The 21,248-nt window shown below is 44.7% G+C and overlaps 2 protein-coding genes, 1 long non-coding RNA gene and 1 pseudogene across 3 annotated transcripts; 2 read left to right on the top strand and 2 right to left on the bottom strand.

The window, feature by feature from the left end:
• Nucleotides 1-2,764: 2,764 nt before the first annotated feature.
• LOC124010455 lies at nucleotides 2,765-4,315 on the bottom strand. Its single transcript, XR_006834438.1, has 2 exons — nucleotides 3,851-4,315; nucleotides 2,765-3,571 (listed from the first exon to the last, which is right to left on the bottom strand). It is a non-coding gene; the product is annotated as an uncharacterized LOC124010455 (long non-coding RNA).
• A 456-nt stretch (nucleotides 4,316-4,771) lies between these two features.
• On the top strand, nucleotides 4,772-10,243 carry gucy1b2 (guanylate cyclase 1, soluble, beta 2). Its single transcript, XM_046323363.1, has 15 exons — nucleotides 4,772-4,807; nucleotides 5,967-6,040; nucleotides 6,128-6,222; nucleotides 7,014-7,174; nucleotides 7,286-7,385; nucleotides 7,455-7,660; nucleotides 7,880-7,988; nucleotides 8,103-8,206; nucleotides 8,310-8,526; nucleotides 8,624-8,820; nucleotides 8,903-9,026; nucleotides 9,197-9,345; nucleotides 9,480-9,626; nucleotides 9,798-9,952; nucleotides 10,051-10,243. Exons 1-15 carry the CDS (start codon nucleotides 4,772-4,774, stop codon nucleotides 10,241-10,243), a joined length of 2,067 nt encoding a protein of 688 aa, XP_046179319.1.
• A 1,746-nt stretch (nucleotides 10,244-11,989) lies between these two features.
• Nucleotides 11,990-14,952, top strand: dleu7 (deleted in lymphocytic leukemia 7). The gene is made up of 2 exons (XM_046322996.1): nucleotides 11,990-12,346; nucleotides 14,390-14,952. Exons 1-2 carry the CDS (start codon nucleotides 11,999-12,001, stop codon nucleotides 14,594-14,596), a joined length of 555 nt encoding a protein of 184 aa, XP_046178952.1. The 5' UTR covers nucleotides 11,990-11,998; the 3' UTR covers nucleotides 14,597-14,952.
• A 1,795-nt stretch (nucleotides 14,953-16,747) lies between these two features.
• Nucleotides 16,748-17,899, bottom strand: LOC124010714 (annotated as a pseudogene).
• Between the last annotated feature and the right edge of the window lie 3,349 nt (nucleotides 17,900-21,248).

Below are 21,248 nucleotides of genomic sequence, written 5' to 3'. Positions count from 1 at the left end.
GCTGCTTGTTCGGACTGCGCGCAGACTAAGTCGGGTAACTCTCCTCCTGCCGGTCGTCTCAGACCGCTCCCCATTCCTTCTCGACCATGGTCTCACATCGCCCTAGACTTCATTACCGGTCTGCCTTTGTCTGCGGGGAAGACTGTGATTCTTACGGTTGTCGATAGGTTCTCTAAGGCGGCACATTTCATTCCCCTCGCTAAACTTCCTTCCGCTAAGGAGACGGCACAAATCATTATCGAGAATGTATTCAGAATTCATGGCCTCCCGTTAGACGCCGTTTCAGACAGAGGCCCGCAATTCACGTCACAGTTTTGGAGGGAGTTCTGTCGTTTGATTGGTGCGTCCGTCAGTCTCTCTTCCGGGTTTCATCCCCAGTCTAACGGTCAAGCAGAGAGGGCCAATCAGACGATTGGTCGCATACTACGCAGCCTTTCTTTCAGAAACCCTGCGTCTTGGGCAGAACAGCTCCCCTGGGCAGAATACGCTCACAATTCGCTTCCTTCGTCTGCTACCGGGTTATCTCCGTTTCAGAGTAGTCTGGGTTACCAGCCTCCTCTGTTCTCATCCCAGCTTGCCGAGTCCAGCGTTCCCTCCGCTCAAGCGTTTGTCCAACGTTGTGAGCGCACCTGGAGGAGGGTGAGGTCTGCACTTTGCCGTTACAGGGCACAGACTGTGAGCCGCCAATAAACGCAGGATTAAGAGTCCAAGGTATTGTTGCGGCCAGAGAGTGTGGCTTTCCACTCGCAACCTTCCTCTTACGACAGCTTCTCGTAAGTTGACTCCGCGGTTCATTGGTCCGTTCCGTGTCTCCCAGGTCGTCAATCCTGTCGCTGTGCGACTGCTTCTTCCGCGACATCTTCGTCGCGTCCATCCTGTCTTCCATGTCTCCTGTGTCAAGCCCTTTCTTCGCACCCCGTTCGTCTTCCCTCCCCCCCTCCCGTCCTTGTCGAGAGCGCACCTATTTACAAGGTACATAAGATCATGGACATGCGTTCTCGGGGACGGGGTCACCAATACTTAGTGGATTGGGAGGGTTACGGTCCTGAGGAGAGGAGTTGGGTTCCGTCTCGGGACGTGCTGGACCGTTCACTCATTGATGATTTCCTCCGTTGCCGCCAGGATTCCTCCTCGAGTGCGCCAGGAGGCGCTCGGTGAGTGGGGGGGTACTGTCATGTTTTGTCATTTATTATCTTGTCTTGTCCCTGTGCTTCCCATTCTATTCGTTTCCCTCTGCTGGTCTTATTAGGTTCTTTCCCTCTTTCTATCCCTCTCTCTCCCCCTCCCTCTCTCACTCTCTCGCTCTCTCTTCTCTCTATCGTTCCGTTCCTGCTCCCAGCTGTTCCTATTTCCCCTAATCAATCATTTAGTCTTCCCACACCTGTTCCCGATCCTTTCCCCTGATTAGAGTCCCTATTTCTTCCTTTGTGTTCCGTTCCTGTCCTGTCGGTTCCTTGTTTAGAATTCACCGTGCTGTGATTGTGTTTCGCCCTGTCGTGTCGTGTTTTCCTCAGATGCTGCGTGGTGAGCAGGTGTCTGAGTCTGTCTGGTTCAAGTGCCTTCCCGAGGCAACCTGCTGTTCACCTGCTGTTCAAGATCGAGTCTCCAGTTTGTCCTTGTCATTTCGAGTGAAAGTTGTGTTTTTTTGTTTGTAATTACTTTACTGGATTAAAGACTCTGTTTTCGCCAAGTCGCTTTTGGGTCCTCTTTCACCTGCATGACAGCAACACTTAACAAAGAGCTGCAGTTAGTTTTAAAATTTGTAGCAAGGAATAAGCTATTCCTAAATATTTCTAAAACTAAAAGCATTGTATTTGGAACAAATCATTCACTAAACCCTAAATTTCAACTACGTCTTGTAATGAGTAATGTAGAAATTGAGCAAGTTGAGGTGACTAAACTACTTGGAGTAACCCTGGATTGTAAACTGTCATGGTCAAAACAGTTTACAACAGTAGCTAAAATGGGGAGAAGTCTGTCCAGAATAAAGCACTGCTCTGCCTTCTTAACAACACTATCATCAAGGCAGGTCCTACAGGCTCTAGTTTTGGCACACCTAGACTACTGTTTAGTAGTGTGGTCAGGTGAAAATGACAGTTGGCTCAGAACAGGGCAGCAGGGCTGGCCCTTTAAAATACAGCAGCTAATGAGGATCCCTAATAAATACAAATACAACAAAATGTGAAATAGGTCAAGGGCTATGAATAGTTTCTGAAGGAACTGTATGGTGTGCCCATATGAATGGTAGTAATCATTGAATAGTCGAGACTTGTTTTCTGGTGGAGTGACAACAGCTACTTTCAAATTAAATAAAACAGAGAAAATTTTAGCAAAATATGGTGTTCTGTTTCTAAGTAAAATGACTGAACATAAATGTACAACTACATTTTACTCTCGTAGGTGCTTCCTTATGAACCTGGATCTGAGGGCAGTTATGGTAACTAACATCTACAGTATTTTCATAGACCTAGATAGATATTTCATAGACCTAAATATCTATCTTCACTATCTGGAATGGACCTACATTGAATGGAAAGGAATAATGATAAGAAACAAGTGCAGGCCTATTCTATCCCTATTTGTTAATAACATCAACACAGAATAGAGTACAGGATTCATTCCATGCCATCCTGTTACAGTGTTCCAGTGATGGTGAATGTTAAGGCTGGCTTCCTCTCCATAAATAATAAATAGTTGAAAGAACAATGTATAAACACTGCACATTTAGTCAATAAATGAACATCCTTCAATAAAACAAATGCAATAAGCAATAGGCCTATAGGCTATTTAATTCACAGGAAGGGTTAAACAGGATATCAAGCACAGGTTATTATAATTTTTGTTTGTACTTTTTACCACTTTTTCTCCACATGTTCGTGATATCCAATTGGTAGTTACAGTCTTGTCGCATTGCTACAACTCCCGTACCGACTCCAGAGAGGCGAAGGTCGAAAGTCATGCGTCCTCCGAAACACGACCCTGACAAGCCACACTGCTACTTGACACACTGCTCGCCGGAAGCCACCCCCACCATTGTGTCGGAGGAAACACCGTACAACTGGCGATCGTGTCAGCGAAAAAGCATAGGTTATGAAGGATAGTGAAATGACATACAAAATAAATAACATTGTTCCATAAGCCACTGTTAAATATGTCCATGGAGAATGAAGAGGCAAGCTTTACACTACATAGTTTTTAGTGCGACTCTGCGAGAGACTTGGTGATGAAATCTGACAGGGTACCAGTGTCCGTCCGGCTCCCGATGACTTCCCTCTCACTGTTGGTCCAAACCGCTCTGTAGAATGGGGTGATGCCATATTCCTCACTAGTTGGTCTCCTGGGACCAGTCCCCTTTCTTGATGAGCCGATCTCTGTTTCACCGCCTCTTTCATTATATGGTTTTCCATATTTTCCCTGCCATCAACCCCGATGTTGGCGCATTCGGAGAGATGAGGGTAGAAACTACCCCAGTCTGATGTTGGCTCTGATAGGGACGCGTGAGCAGGAGTGAGTTCTTTCGCCAAGTCTTCATGGTGATCCATGCCCCACAGTGCGCTTTCACACAACATCCCTGTGTAGAACAAGACAGTAAATATAGTATGAGTTTATACTGTATGTTCTGCTGTAGTTGAAGTGTTACTCAAATTACAACTGAAAAGCCTCCATGCTCTAAGCTGTATTTTCGCTGTTTTAGTATCTCTACCTTATCAGTTACACCATTGTCATTGCGTTGCCCTCCATGTCAAATGACTCACGCTGATTACAAAACCCATATAACACAAAAAGCGTTGAGAATGGCTGTCGATCTTACAAACTCAGTATTTAAAGAAATAAACGTCCAAGGTCTTACCTGCTTCACCTTTGGCAACGCTGCACTTGATTCAGCTGTAGGCTATTGGTTCTTCTCTTCCTGAAGTTACACCAGAGATGGTCTGGGAATGATTTCTCTACTGTCTCTGGTTACATACCGCGCATAAGCACTTTACTGAAGGAGGGGATTTCTTTTGGAAAAGTACATTGAATTAAAGACGAACAGGAAATACTGCCAACTGTTATGATCATTGTAAAATGAAAATTGCTGTGACGTAATGTCAGAGCAATTGTATGTTAGTTTAAAAAAAGTAGTTGGTTCACGTGTTGGTTCACTAAAAATCAATGTTTGTTTGATTCCAAATCACCTTGATATTTGACCCTCCTTGAGGGGTCTGGAAATTTCCGTTACTTTGATCCTGAGCACGAACCCACCTTTTACAGCAACGATCAAAGTAACTTTGCGTCAGTTCACACTTTATTTTAGGGAGCCAAATGTTTTTTGGAAAGCATACCAGGAAGTATCCGTTTTTACAATTGAGTGTCTTGTCTTGTTTTGCCTTGTCTTGTGTTACACGTGATGTGGTGTGACAGTTGTAAAAATGTATTGGGGGAACAACAGCATTTATAGCTCGTGGGAAAGCATCATAATTGTTTCTTTGAAAGCGTTGGAATTCAAAACACAACAGTATAGTTTATATTGCCACTACAAAATGCAGGGCCTAATCTGTGTGTTCAGTCATGAAAACGCTCGGAAAAGACAGACATCTAAACTTTACTTTTAAACTTTTGGTTTTTGCAGACTATGTCAAGTCATAATATATTAGAAAAATAAAATAGCTTCCTTTTGCATCCAAAGACTGAAATGCGTTATTTACTTCAAATACACCATATTCCTATGAGGCTGTTAACCCTTAATCTCACATGCAGCCTGCAACATTGACCTGGACACTATTTTAGGATGATGGACAAGGACTTCCAACCAATAACAGTTCAGGCAACTGTGTGTGTTCTATACTACTGATTTACAGACCTACAAAACATTAGGAACACATTCCTACTATTGAGTTGCACCCCCTTTTGCCTTTAGAACAGCCTCAATTTGTCGGGGTATGGACTCTACAAGGTGTCGAAAGCGTTCTACATGGATGCTGGCCCATGTTGACTTTATACTTCCCACAGTTGGGTTAAGTTGGCTGGATGTCCTTCTGGTAGTGGACCATTCCTGATACAGATGGTAAACTTTTGAGCGTGAAAAACCCTGCATCTTTGCAGATCTTGACACAAACCAGTGTGCCTGGCACCTACTACCATCTCCCGTTCAAAGGCACTTCAATCTTTTGTCTTGCCCATTCACCCTCTGAATGGCACACATGCACAATCCCTGTCTCAATTATCTCGAGGCTTAAAAATCCTTCTTTAACCTGTCTGCTCCCCTTCATCTACACTGATTGAAGTGGATTTAACAGATGACATCAATAAAAGAACATGGCTTTCACCTGGATTCACTTGATCATTTTATGTAATGTTTTGTACACTCAGTGTATATTGTATCCACAGGAGGTTGGTGGTACTTTAATTGGGGAAGACAGGCTTGTGGTTAATTGCTGGAGCAGAAAAGGCAGAATGGTATCAAATACATCAAACGTGTGGTTTCCATGTGTTTGATGTCATTCCATGCACTCCGTTCCAGACATTATTATGAACTGTCCTCCCCTCAGCAGCCTCTACTGATTTGATCAATTACCAAGAGAAAGAATACACATTGAGAATAATAAAGTAATTGGAAGAATTGAAGATAGGATTCATGCAACAAAACAAGAAGATGGGACTGGATGCCATGTAATGCCTAATTCTCACCATATGGTGGCAGTGGAATCGTGTGTGTGTGTGTGTGTGTGTGTGTGTGTGTGTGTGTGTGTGTGTGTGTGTGTGTGTGTGTGTGTGTGTGTGTGTGTGAGAGAGAGAGAGAGTGAGAGAGGAGTTAGGGGTTCTGTAAATAGAGAGTACAAACCAGGAGGACGAGGACAGATAGATACCAGAGACATGGTGAGTATGTCTGTTTGTTGATTTTAACATCAAGTCATTCTAGTTTTGCTTTAGACAACTATGATATCTCATATCGCTCTCTTCTTCTTCGCTGTTTGTGTTCGCAGTACGGATTCATAAACACCTGTCTGAAATCTCTGGTAATTGAGAAATTTGGTGAAGAAACATGGGAGAAACTGAGGTCTGGTATTTTGTGTACTAAGTAACTGTTGATGTAAATTTTAAACGATTCAGGACATGAGTATGCCAATTCTCTCTATCTCTTCAGGACCCTGGCAGAGGTCCAGGACACGTTCATGACTTATGAGATATACGATGATGTCATAACTCTGCGTCTGGTGCAGGAAGCATGTACTATGCTGGGTAAGTACCAGTCTCTACGTTCTTTACAATTCTATAACAGTGTTTAATCTTGAACCAGAAACACAGGTCAGTGTTTTTGATACCCTTATATCAGTGGTTAGGAGTGTCTACCTCCTCGGGGAAGGGGGTGTGTTTGGCCAGGTGTTAACAACGTCCCTGCTGAGGCCCTCCAGGTGAGGTTAGGTGTTAACAACGTCCCTGCTGAGGCCCTCCAGGTGTGGCACAGGTGACCCAAGTGTGGCCCAGGTGTCCTGTACCCGAGGGGTCACCCCAGAGCCTGTGGACATGACACGGTGTCAGGGTTAGAATTATGGGAACCCAAATAAGGGCACTGCGTTCATCCACCTCTGGCCTGCTCGCCTCCCTACCACTGAGGAAGTACAGTTCCCGCTCAGCTCAGTCAAAACTGTTCGCTGCTCTGGCTCCCCAATGGTGGAACAAACTCCCTCACGACGCCAGGACAGCGGAGTCAATCACCACCTTCCGGAGACACCTGAAACCCCACCTCTTTAAGGAATACCTAGGATAGGATAAAGTAATCCTTCTCACCCCCCCTTAAAATATTTAGATGCACTATTGTAAAGTGGTTGTTCCACTGGATGTCATAAGGTGAATGCACCAATTTGTAAGTCGCTCTGGATAAGAGCGTCTGCTAAATGACTTAAATGTAATGTAAAAATGGGACAGTCTACAGTCCCAAACTAAGGGGAGAGATAGGCACCATTTAGCTTGACAGTTGGTGATGATATAGTGATGACAATGATGATGATGTGGTGGTGTTGTGGACACAGACATGCCTTCTGAGGTGGTGCTGAAGCTTTTCGGGGAGTACTTCTTCAGCTTCTGTAAGATGGCGGGGTACGACACCATGCTGCGTACGCTAGGGGGGAACCTGGTGGAATTCATTGAGAACCTGGATGCCCTTCACAGCTACCTGGCTCTCTCCTACCAGGTGACCTTCTCTTTACGGCCTCTACAATGGGTAATCTATTATGTATTTCAATCCATTAGAGCCCAGATATTTAAAAAAAGATTATGTATGCAATAAATATCCTTCTTCCAGGAGATGAACGCTCCCTCGTTCCGTGTGGAGAAGAACGATGATGGGAGGATGTTGCTTCATTACTACTCGGACAGGAAAGGCCTATATCACATTGTGCCAGGTACGGTAATCATCCATACCTAAAGTGTACCTTTAATCTAAGGAGGTTATCTCTTTTCTCTCTGTGCAGGCATCATTGAGGCGGTGGCCAAAGACTTCTTTGACAGCGAAGTGAGCATGACCATCCTTAACCAATCAGAGGAGGACGAGCGCACAGGGAAGAAAGAGCATGTGGTCTTCCTGGTCTCTCAGAGGAGCCGAGGGTCAAAGAGGGATTTCCGGCCCCAAAGAGAGAAGAAGGAGGTAACCACGGAGGATGAGGAGATTGATAGGAGGGTGAGAAGTTAATTTTTTCTATTTCAATTTGTCATGATTCAAAACAAGAGTCAAGTAGCAGTGTTTAAGTATTACATGTTTATAATGGAATGAAAGTAGAATGAGGTCTAGAGGGTTAAAAAATAATAGCAAAGTAGTCTACACCCAGCAGACACTGTGGTCTCCAGGGGTTCAGTGTGAGATCTCTGGTGTATTCCTCTGGTCTGGTAACAGCATCAGGCAGAGGCATTGGAGAGGATGAGAGCCAGGTGTGCCAGTCTGCCCCACTGCCCTGCTGGGAAAAGATCACGCTGGGACATGGTTAGGAGCGTTGTCATGTTTGGAAAAGGTCAGGCTCTTTCTTTACTTGAAGTGTTCACTCCAAAAGCAAAGTTTGTTGGACTCTTTCATGTTGATATGAGAACATCTAATGAGAACGATTCTTCTGTGCCTCCCCCCACAGAGAACCTTCTGAAGTCATTCACACCCTGCTACCCAGATAAGCTGTGGATGGAGGAACAAGCATTCTGCAATGCCTTCCCTTTCCACATTGTCTTTGATAAACAGGTAAGGCAACTTGTGTCTTTCTAAGTTTATGCAAAACAATAATTAAGCAGCTATTAGTCCTATTGGTACATTGTTACCAGTACTCTTCTCTATGTGTGCCCAGCTCAAGGTGAAGCAGACTGGGATTAACATCCAGAAGTTTGTCCCTGGGCTGCAGACGATGGACAGCCGTCTGGATGAGTACTTCAGCATTGTCCATCCGCAGGTGACCTTCAACATCGAGAGCATCAGGAAGTTCATCAACAGCCAGTTTGTCCTGAAGACCAGACGGGAGATGGTGCCGCTGGCCTCTCAGCATCAGTCCATGCTCAAACTCAGAGGTTCAGTCAAACTCCCCTTCTCTGATCCAATGTCTGATTGTGCAGGTTGGCTCTGCATTGTGTCCATGGTATCACTGAATAACTCCCCTGTACCCAGGTCAGATGGTGTGGATGGAATCTCTGGGCTGTATGGTGTACCTGTGCTCCCCGAAGCTGCGCAGCCTGCAGGAGTTGGAGGAGAGGGGTCTGCACATCTCCGACATTGCCCAGCACGACACCACCCGGGACCTCATCCTGCTTAACCAACAGCGTCTGGCAGAGATGGAGCTGTCCAATCAGCTGGAGCGCAAAAAGGCACATACATCTCTCCTACTTTGTCCGTTTTTCATCTCACTGTTTTCTCATCCTCTTTGTCTACCATGTTGTAATTTCATAGGAGGAGCTGAGGATCCTCTCACGCCACCTCGAGGCGGAGAAGAAGAAGACGGAGACTCTGCTCTACGCCATGTTGCCTCGCCACGTAGCCAACCAGTTGAAGGAGGGCAAGAGGGTGGAAGCAGGTATGATGGCAATGTCTGCCTAATTCCATATCTACCTGGTCCTCCAGACAGGGCCAGCATATCTGCTGCCTTTCATTTTGTTCTACTGTTCAAATGAGCTAGAAGACCTGTGTAATGAAAAGTATGGCCGTTGCAAACATCTCTGCTTCCCCTTTCTCCCTCTATTTCAGGTGAGTTCCAGGTGTGCACCATCCTGTTCAGTGATGTGGTCACCTTCACCAATATCTGTGCTGCCTGCGAGCCCATCCAGATCGTCAACATGCTCAACTCCATGTACTCCAAGTTCGACCGCCTTACCAGCGTCCATGACGTGTACAAGGTATACAGAGAGAAAGAGAGAGGTACATGAAGGGGTAAATGAAAGGTTGAATGAAGGAGAGGAGATAAGGGAAGGAAAAATATTGAGATGGAGCCAACCTTTCAATGAGTGCTATGATGCCTCGGCTCTTCCAGGTGGAGACTATTGGAGACGCCTACATGGTGGTGGGTGGGGTTCCCATTCCAGCTGACAGCCATGCAGAGCGGGTGGCCAACTTTGCCCTGGGTATGCGTATCGCTGCCCGGGAGGTGACCAACCCTATCACTGGGCAACCCATCCAGGTGACTTTATAGTCCGAAATGAGCTGTTCTTTAATGAAGCTATGGAATTGTGATTTAAAGTGACTGTGTGTGTGTGTGTGTGTGTGTGTGTGTGTGTGTGTGTGTGTGTGTGTGTGTGTGTGTGTGTGTGTGTGTGTGTGTGTGTGTGTGGTGTGCGTGTGCGTGTGCTAGATTCGGGTGGGTCTGCACACAGGTCCAGTGCTGGCTGGTGTGGTAGGGGACAAGATGCCTCGATACTGCCTGTTTGGAGATACGGTCAACACTGCCTCCCGCATGGAGAGTCACGGAGTGCCTGACCACATACACCTCAGCCCCTTCACATACAGGTAGTGCCAGCATGGCTCCCATTCAGATTTGCCAATATAGTTGGCCGAAGAACTTAGTTCTTATGGTTCTGATTCTCTCTAACTATACCTATCTGCAGTGCGCTGGAAGATAAGGGCTTTGACATCCTGGAAAGAGGAGAGATCCAGGTGAAGGGGAAAGGCCTGATGACTACCTACTTCCTGCTGCAGAACCTGTGTGTGTCTGAGGACAACATCATGGCCAGAGGGACAGGAGAGCCCTGCGTGTACAGAGACAACCAGCAGGGGGCGGGAGAGAGCGAGAGAGGTTAGGCAATTTGGGCTTGTTCGAATTGCTAGCTTGTAGGGGGAAAAAAAAGGTTATTCAACAACAAAATGTGTTTATTATTGGACAAGTTATACAGCCTTCATTACATATCAGAAGATATGAAATATTCAGATTCATATGATACAGCCAGATAAAGGAGTCTTTCTTGTCCCATTTAGACACAGAAGAACCAGACAGTGTGAGAAAGGAAGAAACGAATGGCCAAACCATGGCATTTGCTTCTTCTTCGGGTGACCTCACCAACGAAGACACACCTTTTTTGGGAGACACTACACCTTTTCAAAAGGGCCATCTCAACGACGTGAACTCACGATTCTGCCGACTGCTCTAAGTATGTGGAGTTGGACCCCATTTGTAAGCACATCATTTGAAAATCTGAGACCATTTAGGAAATTAATTTTTGAACTCCACAAAGGCATGCTAGTTCTGACAGTTTCCAAAGAATCAACAATGTTTCTACACATGCTTGCTAACCCATTGGCCACAGATGTCAATTCAATATCTATTCAATGCTGGTTCAACGTAATTTCATTGAAATGACGTGGAAACAACGTTGATTCAACCACTGTGTGCCCAGTGGGAAGTTTTATAAATACTGTAGACAGAAAGTGATAAATCGGTATATCAAATTTTTGTTGATGATCCAATGGTCTCCACGTTGATTCAACATTGTAACCACATTAACATGATGATCTTTAGATATTCTAAACAGGTTGATTCAATCTGTGGGAGACTCCTGGATGAGCTCTGTGTTGTTGTGGTGACTGCCGCCTGCTGGGGGACACCTGGGGTTGCCATGGGGTGGGGACACCTGGGGTTGCCATGGGGTGGGGACAGCTTGTCGGTGCATCATTGCCTTTCCCTCATTAGCACTTTCCTGGGCCTTCAAATGAGTGTAAATTAAATAAGAGACGAGGAAAGGTAGCAGCCATTATAGAAAAGACAAGCTTCATGTGCAGCTGCTGTCAACACCAGAACTCTGCCATAGCTAATACATGCCCCCCAGGCTTGTATTCGATAGCAGAAAGATAGCAGAGAGACGGATCTATTGAATAGAGATGCTGTTGTTTTGGGATCCCGAGTGGCGCAGCAGTCTAAGGCACTGCATCTCAGTGCAAGTGGCGTCACTACAGTCCCTGGTTCAATTCCAAGCTGTATCACATCCGGCCGTGATTGGGAGTCCCATAGGGCGGTGCACATTTGGCCCAGCGTCATCCGGGTTTGGCCGGGGTAGGCCGTCATTGTAAATAAGAATTTGTTCTTAACTGGCTTGCCTAGTTAAATAAAGGTTACAGTGCATTTTTTATAGTTTGGGGTCTGCTAGACAACAGCAAGGAATGTCTCCTTTCTCTCCTCTCAGCCTTTCCAGATGCTAATCATGAGTACACAGTAACTGTAATCTGCATAAGGAGGTGTTGTTATATAGCCTAAACCTTGTACAGTTGGGATGTTCTTAGATGTGTTTAGTTTAGGTCTGGTTCCTCATTTTCCAACTCCTTGTGGCCCTTTTCGCTGACTAAAGTAAACAGATAACAGTTGAGAAAAAGTGTCATGTGGTGTGTGTGTGTCTATGTGTGTGTGTATGTTGGGAAAGTGGCTGTCATTAACATTTTAATTACCACAAATACCAGCGATAGCACAACAATTGACGCGTGAGTGGGAGAGGTGGAGACACTTGTGATATTTAAGCGCACTTAGGTGCAATCGCGCTACAGGCAGCGACACGGAGAGGGGCCCTAATGGAGACAGCAACGTTGCAGTACAGTCCCATGGAGCACCAAACAGAAGCACTGAAGTTGCTACAGAATGTGCGCCCTCACCAAACAGCGATCAGTAGGCCCAGTAAACTTGGACTAGAAAAACAAGTGACAACCATCCACGACTCGTCAGCAGCGGCCCGCACAATAGCAGAAAAGGCGCGTGAAAGTGTCATCCACGACTCGTCAGCAGCGGCCCGCACAATAGCAGAAAAGGCGCGTGAAAGTGTCATTACGCAGCTAATCGATATTCTAACCCAAATACTCACAGTCGAGGAAGAAATCAGTCATAGTTTGTTTCAGGATCTGAGGACATTTCTGCACCCTAAAGTGAGTGTTTTATCCCTTATATGAAATTCTAATTTCTTGGTGAGTGATGGTTTGCATAATTCGATATCTTTCTATTTGGTTGATAGGCTAGAGATTAGAATAAAAATTATTATGAATGAGAAAACAATATTGTATGAATATCAAAATATTTTGTATATGTTAAAAAAAACTGCATTTGTTATTACTGACTCATGTTGGCTAGACGTAAAAGCTTCCCAGTCGAAACAGTTCACGGATATATTATGACGACGTTTTTGTGACGTTTTGGTCTTTTTTTCGTGAAGGGTATAATTGCAGACCGCAATTAGGGGCGTTTTCTGATATAGGTGTTTCTTGATATCAATTTACACCAATTGATGCTAGCCATTGGTCTGTGGCCGTTTATTTTATGTCGGGACAACAGTTGTTGACAACTGTAGCTAAGCCTAACCCTTTTCTTAACTTGAATCGTTAATAATCCTAACCTGACACGTACGTTATCCTAACCTGTATGTTTTGTATTGTAAAGCAATTCAAAATGTCAAATATAGAAAGAACAAACAAAGAGTGTACAAACAACATTCCTTGTCTGCTCTTACCAGAGTTTCTAAACGGCCGTCACTAGTTACCACAGCCACAAAGTGATGGCTTCCTACAAGAGCACAAAACGTGTACATTTCTAGACATATTTAAAAGCAAATCTAGAGCCGATTCTGTAATAATAATGGTATGGTAATAATAATGCATTTCATTTTGTGAAGTGGTTTCTTGCATCAAACAACAAGAACATTTTCAGTCACCTCCTTGTCTAAAGGACAAGTGGATAAACAGGTTAATGTCAAACCCAGATTTTTTTTCTTCTTCAAAGGTCTCATGGAATGTTGGCCTACATTGAACACAACACATTGACTACTACTGTAGGCTGAATGATAGAACAGCCATTTCCAAGTTCAAATGTTATGGAATGCATTTTCTCAGTTGTTTTTGATGGTAGGCCACACTGGTAGGCCTATATTATGATAAAATTGCCACAGTAGCTTACTTGAACAATGTCTGAAACTGTAACTTAAAGCGGGTACAGCCTCAGTGTTCACAGTAAACTCGAGCTGGAAGTTGAAATTTGCTCAGTGAAATAAACATTTTGAGGAAACCTTGCTTCTCTTACTTTATTAGTTAACACATATTTATGTGGATTAGTCCACATTAGTTATCCTAAACTGCGATGTAAACAAATCATCTGTGGCAAGAGCCCATTAGTCTAGTCTGACTAGTTTTCATGCACATTACTTCACTAGAGAAATACTGCACCAAACATCTAGATGTAAATAGACATGAAAAAAAAATCAATTTGTTACAGATTTCTTGATTTACCTGAATTAATTGAAGCTATTTTGAGGAACTGTACTGTCTATGTTGTTGCTATGATGACACGAGCGACAAACAATAGTAATATTGGCGCCTTTTCTTTTTTTTCAAACAAAGGTCTTCGGGAGTATGCGAGCAGAGATGTTCGCCTAGCCGAGTTCTGCTAGGAGCAAACCGAACCTATGTATGCGGACGCCTCTACAAAATATGTTTTATAACTAACGCAAGATAGACCAGAGCCTGTCGTTTCCAATGGGAGCAAATAAATTATAGCGGGAAAAACAAGCGAGGCAGTGAACAGAGCCAAGCACGACCTAGTGAGAACCTATTGGCTCAATCTAGCATTTATTTGCATATTTCCGTTAGGGAATGCCTACTCTGTGAAATGTGCGTGTGCAAGAACTCAAGTCTCCCTTGCACTCCCAAACAACACCATTTAAAAAACTTTGGCAAAGTGTAAAGTCTACAAAACTCAATCCATTCTGTTTGTTATAGATTTTAGTTTTGGAAATTGTATGAGATTTGGTTTCATCAGCCAAAATCCATCTCGCTCCATCTACCCCCACTGCCGGCCACTGGGATTCCTCTCATCACCATATTTGGTAGTGAGTGGAAACGCCCACCTGATACTTCACATATATACATCCGGTGAAATATCTGGCTCATTGTTCTATCTGTGCCTCTACTCTCTCCACCTAGGAAAGCATAGAGCTGAGGAACATCTGTGTGCGCATGGCAATGAGGGACTCTGACTGTCAGAAGGACCGGGACCTTAGAGATCTGCAGGACTGTTTAAAAGCCATGGTGGACCGTCTGGTGTCTTCTCTCATCAACGTGAACCATCCCGTGGCCGTTCAGACATCACGCACGCTTGAAGAGATATATCTGAGCTTCCCTGAAATCTGAATAGCTAATATCTCACTTTACCTAATCTCAGGGTTGATAGCCTATTGTTTACTTAAATGTACTTTTTAAATAATTTATTTTATTTCAAATTATTGGAGGTGCAACTATGTAGGCCTCCTTTGTAAAAAGGAATGTCCGAAAAAATGATACTGGGGCAAAAATGAGTGTTATGCAAAGTGTTTTATACAAATCCTCCTTAAAGGCCTGAAGTTTCTGTCAGTTTGAAACACCTACCAGTAATTCCAGTTCCCAACAGTTGTGTACTGTATGTAGCTCCCTTCAGTAACCTGGAGCACAACCATTCCTTGATTTTAACTGGCGGCTTTATTCTGTAGTTTTAGTCAGAATTATCACCTTCCGTGAGAACTATAAAGTAAATGAAAAATACAGTTAAGCACACTCTTACAACCTTATCTTACGAGTGACTTATTAGCTTGGTATAACTCTGAAGTGCTTACATACATAACAGTTTAACCGGCGTTATAACGGGTTCAGATTAAACACATGAATAAAGGAAAAAATACCTCATTGGCTGCTTATTACAGAAGGGAGGAAATCAAACTTCACACTTATTATTCCTGGCATGAATTCACACTTCATCCTAACATACACTCTTCAACCTTTATGAACTACACCCGATGACATGAAAACTTAGCTAACGCAGCGCAGGATTGCCTTCCCTCCAAAAGTGTGTTGCTACAATAAGGATCCCCGTTACAACAGTATTAGCTACGTAGTTCTGCTTGTATTATCATTTCCCCAGCACAGCGGACACATAAACAATTCAAACAAAAGACAATGACATAACCTGTAAGTCTAATTGTCAGTTACACTCCCACCAATCACCGGTGATTTCTTTGAAAGGGGTCTGCAGGTTTCTTGATCGGCTTCCAGGAGGGTGACTGTCTTATGGATGGGCCTCTCCAGATAGGTGGGTTTGGTGATGCATTTACCTCTCTCATCTAGGGTTGAGTCGCTGATCAGTAACTTGAATCTTCTCACCCGGCCATCCTGTCCTGGGTACACTTCTGTAACCTTTGCCAATTTCCACTGGTTGCGTGGTGCAGTATCATCTTGCAAAATGACAATGTCATTAATCCTTGCGTTTCTTCTGTCTTTACTCCATTTCTGTCTGTGTTGGAGGTTTAGGAGGTACTCTTTCTTCCACCTTGTCCAGAATTCATTGGCTAAGAATTGTACTCTGCGCCATCTCTTGCGGAGATAAATATCTTCCTTGATGAACTGTCCAGGTGGCGGTAAGATAACTGTGGACTTCATTGTTAAGATGTGATTTGGCGTGAGAGGTTCTGGACCTAATGGATCATTCAAATATTCCGTAGTTAGGGGCCTACTATTTAAAATCGCCATGACTTCATAGAGAAAGGTACGCAGAGAAGCGGTGTTGAGTCTTCCGTCTGACTGATCAAGAGTGGATGTTAAGACACTTCGTATCGTGCGGATTTGCCTTTCCCAAACACCACCCATGTGACTTGAAGATGGGGTGTTCATGATAAACTCACATCCAAGTTCCTTCAGTCGTCTTTGATCCATTTCTTTCAGGGCGTCCACAAACTTGCGTCTTTCGCCAATGAAGTTGCTGCCTTGATCACATCTGATTTGACAAACATTACCACGTATGGCAATGAATGAACGCAGGGAATTGATAAAAGCGTCGGTGGTTAAGTCGTCAAGCATTTCAATGTGAACTGCTCGGGAGCCCATGCAAGTGAGTAGGAGCCCATAACGCTTTAACTCTCTTCTTCCGTCCTTGGCATAGAAAGGTCCAAAGCAGTCCATCCTGCAGTATGTGAAGGGAGGCGTGGTCTCCATGCGTTCCTTCGGAAGATCTGCCATCCTTTGCCCTTCTGTACATCTTCTGAATTTCCTGCATTTCACACATGTGTAGATGTGAGAGGAAACTGCATTGCTGCATCCTAGGATCCATATACCGTTAGATCGCAGCTCATTGATCGTCATTCCACGTCCTTGGTGTCGTACTCTTTCATGATAGTGCTTGACGAGCAGCACTGACAAGTGGCTATCTCTTGGCAGGATTGCGGGATGCTTCACATGGGAATGAAGAGTTGCATGAGCCAAGCGACCTCCCACCCTGAGGATACCGTGCTCATCCAGAAATGGACTCAATTTATGCTACTTGCTTGCTTTATCTTTGGTCTTGATGTCTTTCTGGTGCCTAAGGTTGTGTATCTCATGGGAGAAGGCTGCTTCTTGAACCATCTTTATAATGGTGAGCTCTGCCTCTCTCCTTTCTTCTATGCTTGTAGCTTCACTGGACCTCAATTTTAAGCCTATGGCTTCCTTGACACGTCGTTTGAGCCTGGCAATAGCTTTTACCACTCTTGCCCAGTCTGAGAACTTATGAAGGTGATCTAGTAATGATCTTTCTTCCTTTGCTTGGGTATCATGGACCAGGGATTTCAGCTCTGGATCATTGTCTGAGAACTCTTCCCCCTTGACTTGTCCTTTGGGAAGTTCTTCATGCCAAAGAAAGTTTGGACCTGTTAACCAGTTGGAAGCCATGAGCTGTTCTGATGTGAGACCTCTGGAAGCATGATCCGCAGGATTCTCTTCCGAGGTCACATATCTCCATTATTCGGGATCTGTGCTTTGCTTAATGCGTTGAATACGGTTAGCTACAAAGACGTGGAATCTTCTGGCTTCATTGTTGATGTAGCCAAGAACTACCTTTGAGTCTGTCCAGAAGTATTCCTGTAGACCTTGTATCTCTAGCTCCTTTTTGAGCATGTCACTTGTTCGAACAGCTACCACCGCTGCTGAAAGTTCCAGTCGTGGTATGGTCGTAACCTTGGAGGGGGCGACTCTCGAATTCCCCATAACTAGGGAGCAATGAACTTCTCCTGCGGTGCTGATTGTTCTGAGGTATGAGTACTCTCCATAACCTGAGGTACTAGCGTCAGAGAAGTGATGGAGCTCATAACTCTGCACCTCCTTGAAACTTGATGGCAAGTAGCTTCGTTGGATCCTTACCTCAGACAAGTTTTGTAGACCTTGGAGCCAGAATTCCCACTGGGAACGTAGGTCATCTGGAAGGGGGTCATCCCAGTGGATTTTGTCACGACACATCAGCTGCAAGATCTGCTTCCCCGCCAGGACAAAGGGTGCCACAAACCCAAGCGGATCATATACAGAGGCTACTGTAGACAACACTCCTCTTCTTGTGAGTGGGCGTTCCTTGACGACTACTCTAAACTGGAACTCGTCTGATGCGACACACCACAGTACACCAAGCGCTCTCTCCATGTGTGGTTCACCCAGAGCCATATCCAGGTCTTTGGCACCCTTGGCAAGTTCTTCCTTGGGAATTGTGGCTATAACTTCCTTGCTGTTAGAGATAAACTTGTGCAACCAAAGTTTTGCCGATGCTGCAAAGCTCTCTTGCTTCTTTCACCAGCTGGGCCGCTTCAGCTTCAGATGATACGCTCGTCAACCCATCATCAACATAAAAGTTCCTTTCTTTGAACTGGATAGACTTCTCGCTGAAGCTTCCTCATCCTTCGGCAGCAAGATGTTTGAGACCATAGTTGGCGCAACCAGGAGATGAAGCTGCGCCGAACAAGTGGACCTTCATACGATACACTGAGGGTTGAGACTCTAGATCTCCGTTCTCCCACCAAAGGAACCGTAGATAATCTTGGTCTTCTGCTTTCACATGAAACTGGTGGAACATGCGTTCTACGTCACACATGATTGCAACTGGACCCTTACGAAAACGACAAAGGACGCCCAGCAATGTGTTTGTCAACTCTGGACCGGTAAGGAGTTGATCATTCAATGACGTCTCTCGAAACTTAGCTGAGCAGTCAAAGACGACTCGTATCTTCCCAGGCTTTTGTGGGTGATAAACCCCATGGTGCGGGATGTACCATGCTGGATGCTTGTTAATTTCCTCTTTAGAGACCTTCTCAGCATCTCCACAAGCTATAGTCTCTTCCATGAATGCTGTGTAGTCCTTGTAGTACTGCTTGTCTCTCCTTAGCCTCCTTTCCAAGCACGTGAGTCGGTGAACTGCACATGTTTTATTGTTCGGCAGATTGGGTCTTTTTTCCTTAAACGGCAGCGGCATCTCATAATGTCCATTGTCCTTACGTCTGATGCCCTCTTTCATTTTCTTCAGGAACCGGATATCCTCCTGAGATATGAGGTCCTCTTCTGCAGCTCTCTCGTTGAAGTCAGATTCAAGCGTCTTGATAATGTCCAGTGTTGTGATTACCTCTCTTACACATGTTCTACAAACATAGTGTACTTGATTTGTGAGGTTGGAAGAAGATTGAAGGCTTGGCATCACCTGTCTAACGATAACCCGATGACTCACTCCAATAGGGTCGCCATAGTCAATACATGGATTTCCATAGCCGACTATGCTCCAGCCAAGATCTGTTCTCTGAGCAAAATGCTGATTTCCCTTACCAGACACAATTTCTCTTGGAAGGAGAGCCTGGGAACAGTTGTAGCCAATTAAGAGACCGACATCACAGCTCTGTTGAGGAGCAATCTCCTCTGCAATGTGTTCAATATGAGACCATGCTCTTGCAGTCTCTGGAGTAGGAATATGATCTCTGTTTGCAGGAATAAACTCTCTCGCGTAGGTCGTTGGCAGAGGGATTTTCTTCTCCAAGTAAAGCCCTCTAACCTGCAAACCAGACAGCTTCTGGCAGGACACAATGGTATTCCTTGAAGCCATTGTAGAGAGTTTCAGTTGGACTGGCTCCTTCCTTGTATTGAGAGCCTTTGTTGTCTCTTCAAGGATAAAAGTGGTGTCGCTCTGGGTGTCAAGAAGTGCATACACAAGAACTTCACGATCTGGCTCACTTGTGGTTGACACCCATACTGGAATGATTGTGGAGGGGTGAGTGTTGTTAATGTCCCTTACGACTCTGTTAGATATGGCCTCACTTGACGCTCTTGTCCCCTTATCTTGTGAGGTCTTCCTATCCCTTAACCTTTCTTTAGTACGATCTTCGTGCAGGCAGGATGGATGCCTCCTCTGACACGTGTCGCAGGTGTTTCTGTTATCACAATCTTTCGAGCGATGCCCAGGCCTTAAACAGCCAAAGCACAATTTATTCTCTTGAACAAACTTCTGTCGCTCTGCGGTGGGCTTATCCATGAACTTCCAGCATTTGTGGAGACTGTGACCTGACTTCTCACAGAAGACACAACTAGTAACAGTATCTTTCTCATCAGAGTTAGTTGCTAATACCCTTGCTCCGGGGCTTTGAATCCTTGGCGTCTTAGGTTTTCCATCTTCGCTTGGTTTCAAAGCATGAAGGGATGTCACGGGATTGCAAGTGATCTTTGCTTCTCTCATGAGAAACTTCACAAACTGACTGAAGCTTGGAAAGATCTCAGTTTCTTCTAAGATGTCTATGACCTTTCTATTCCATCTTGAAGTTAGCCAATCTGGAAGTTTAGCGAGGATCTTTTGGTTGTCATTACAGTCATTAAGCACCCCCAGGCCCTTATTTTGAGACATAGCAGCCTCACAGCTGCGAAGAAAGTCTACAAGGTCTCTAAGTTTCAAGACTGTCCTTGGATCCTATCTTAGGCCATGCATTGAGCTTATCTCTGAAGAACTTGGCGATGAGGAATTTGTTTCCGTACCTTTCTTCAAGAATGGTCCATGCAGCATAGTAGGCTGACTCTGTTCCTCACATAAAGTAACTTTCGATGGCTTTCTTGGCAGGCCCACCAATATATTTTCTCAAGTAACATATCTTCTCAGTTCCTGGTATGTTCTTCCTGTCTATCAGAATCTGAAAAGAGACCTTCCAGTCAGTGAACGAGAGTGGTTCTCCATTGAATGTTACTGGTTCTGGTATGGGGAGCCGGCTTTCACTGATTGATTCCGCTAGTAACCTGAACATGGTCTTGGTGCCATCTTCTTGCTGTGTGCTTGTCACAACATGTTGTGGTGAGAGACTGTGAAATGAGCCACTTCTGTGCATGACATATTTCACAGATTTGCAGTTAGAGAGTGGTTCACTCTTCTCGTCCTCTGAGTTTTCATCTTGCTCATACACTTGCATTTGCGCCTTGGCAGCATTTAGATTCTTGAGCACTTCGAGGCGCTCTAACTCTCTACGCTTGTCTTCTAGTGTCCTTCGCCTGGCAGCATTTTCTACCTCTAACTTGACTCCCAGCCTAGCTTCTTCTAAGCTGTGTTTCACAGCCTCAGCTTCTTGCTCCGCTGTCCTCTTCTTATCTTCATCTTTGAGTCGCTGAAGCTCTTCTAGTTGGCGTTCTTGCTTAACCATTGCTTCTAAAGCTGCTTGGTTAGCAGCAACTTCTGCCGCAGCCTCTTGTCTCTTGACAGATGACACGCTTGAGCGTCTGGAGTTGACCTTTGAGTTGCTTTGAGAATGGGAGGAAGCACTTGAGGGCTGATAGTTGAGACTTGACTTATGTGAGAGTTCGGACATGCACAAGGAATTGCTGTCCTTCCAGTGCAACTCTATCTGGTTACTTTGACCTTCTTCCCTGCCTTTTAAATGACACCTTACAGTCTTGATAATAGACATTGTAGCTGCTTCACAAGTATCAACTCTGCGTCGTATATCGTTGTTGGGAATGTCGATTTGACGCAAATTTACATAGACAAGGTTTAGCTCTG

Source organism: Oncorhynchus gorbuscha, linkage group LG23 (assembly GCF_021184085.1).
Source record: "Oncorhynchus gorbuscha isolate QuinsamMale2020 ecotype Even-year linkage group LG23, OgorEven_v1.0, whole genome shotgun sequence".
NCBI classification, from domain to species: domain Eukaryota; kingdom Metazoa; phylum Chordata; class Actinopteri; order Salmoniformes; family Salmonidae; genus Oncorhynchus; species Oncorhynchus gorbuscha.
The sequence above is the reverse complement of the archived record's forward strand: the minus strand, read 5'-3'. Positions and strand labels throughout refer to the sequence as shown.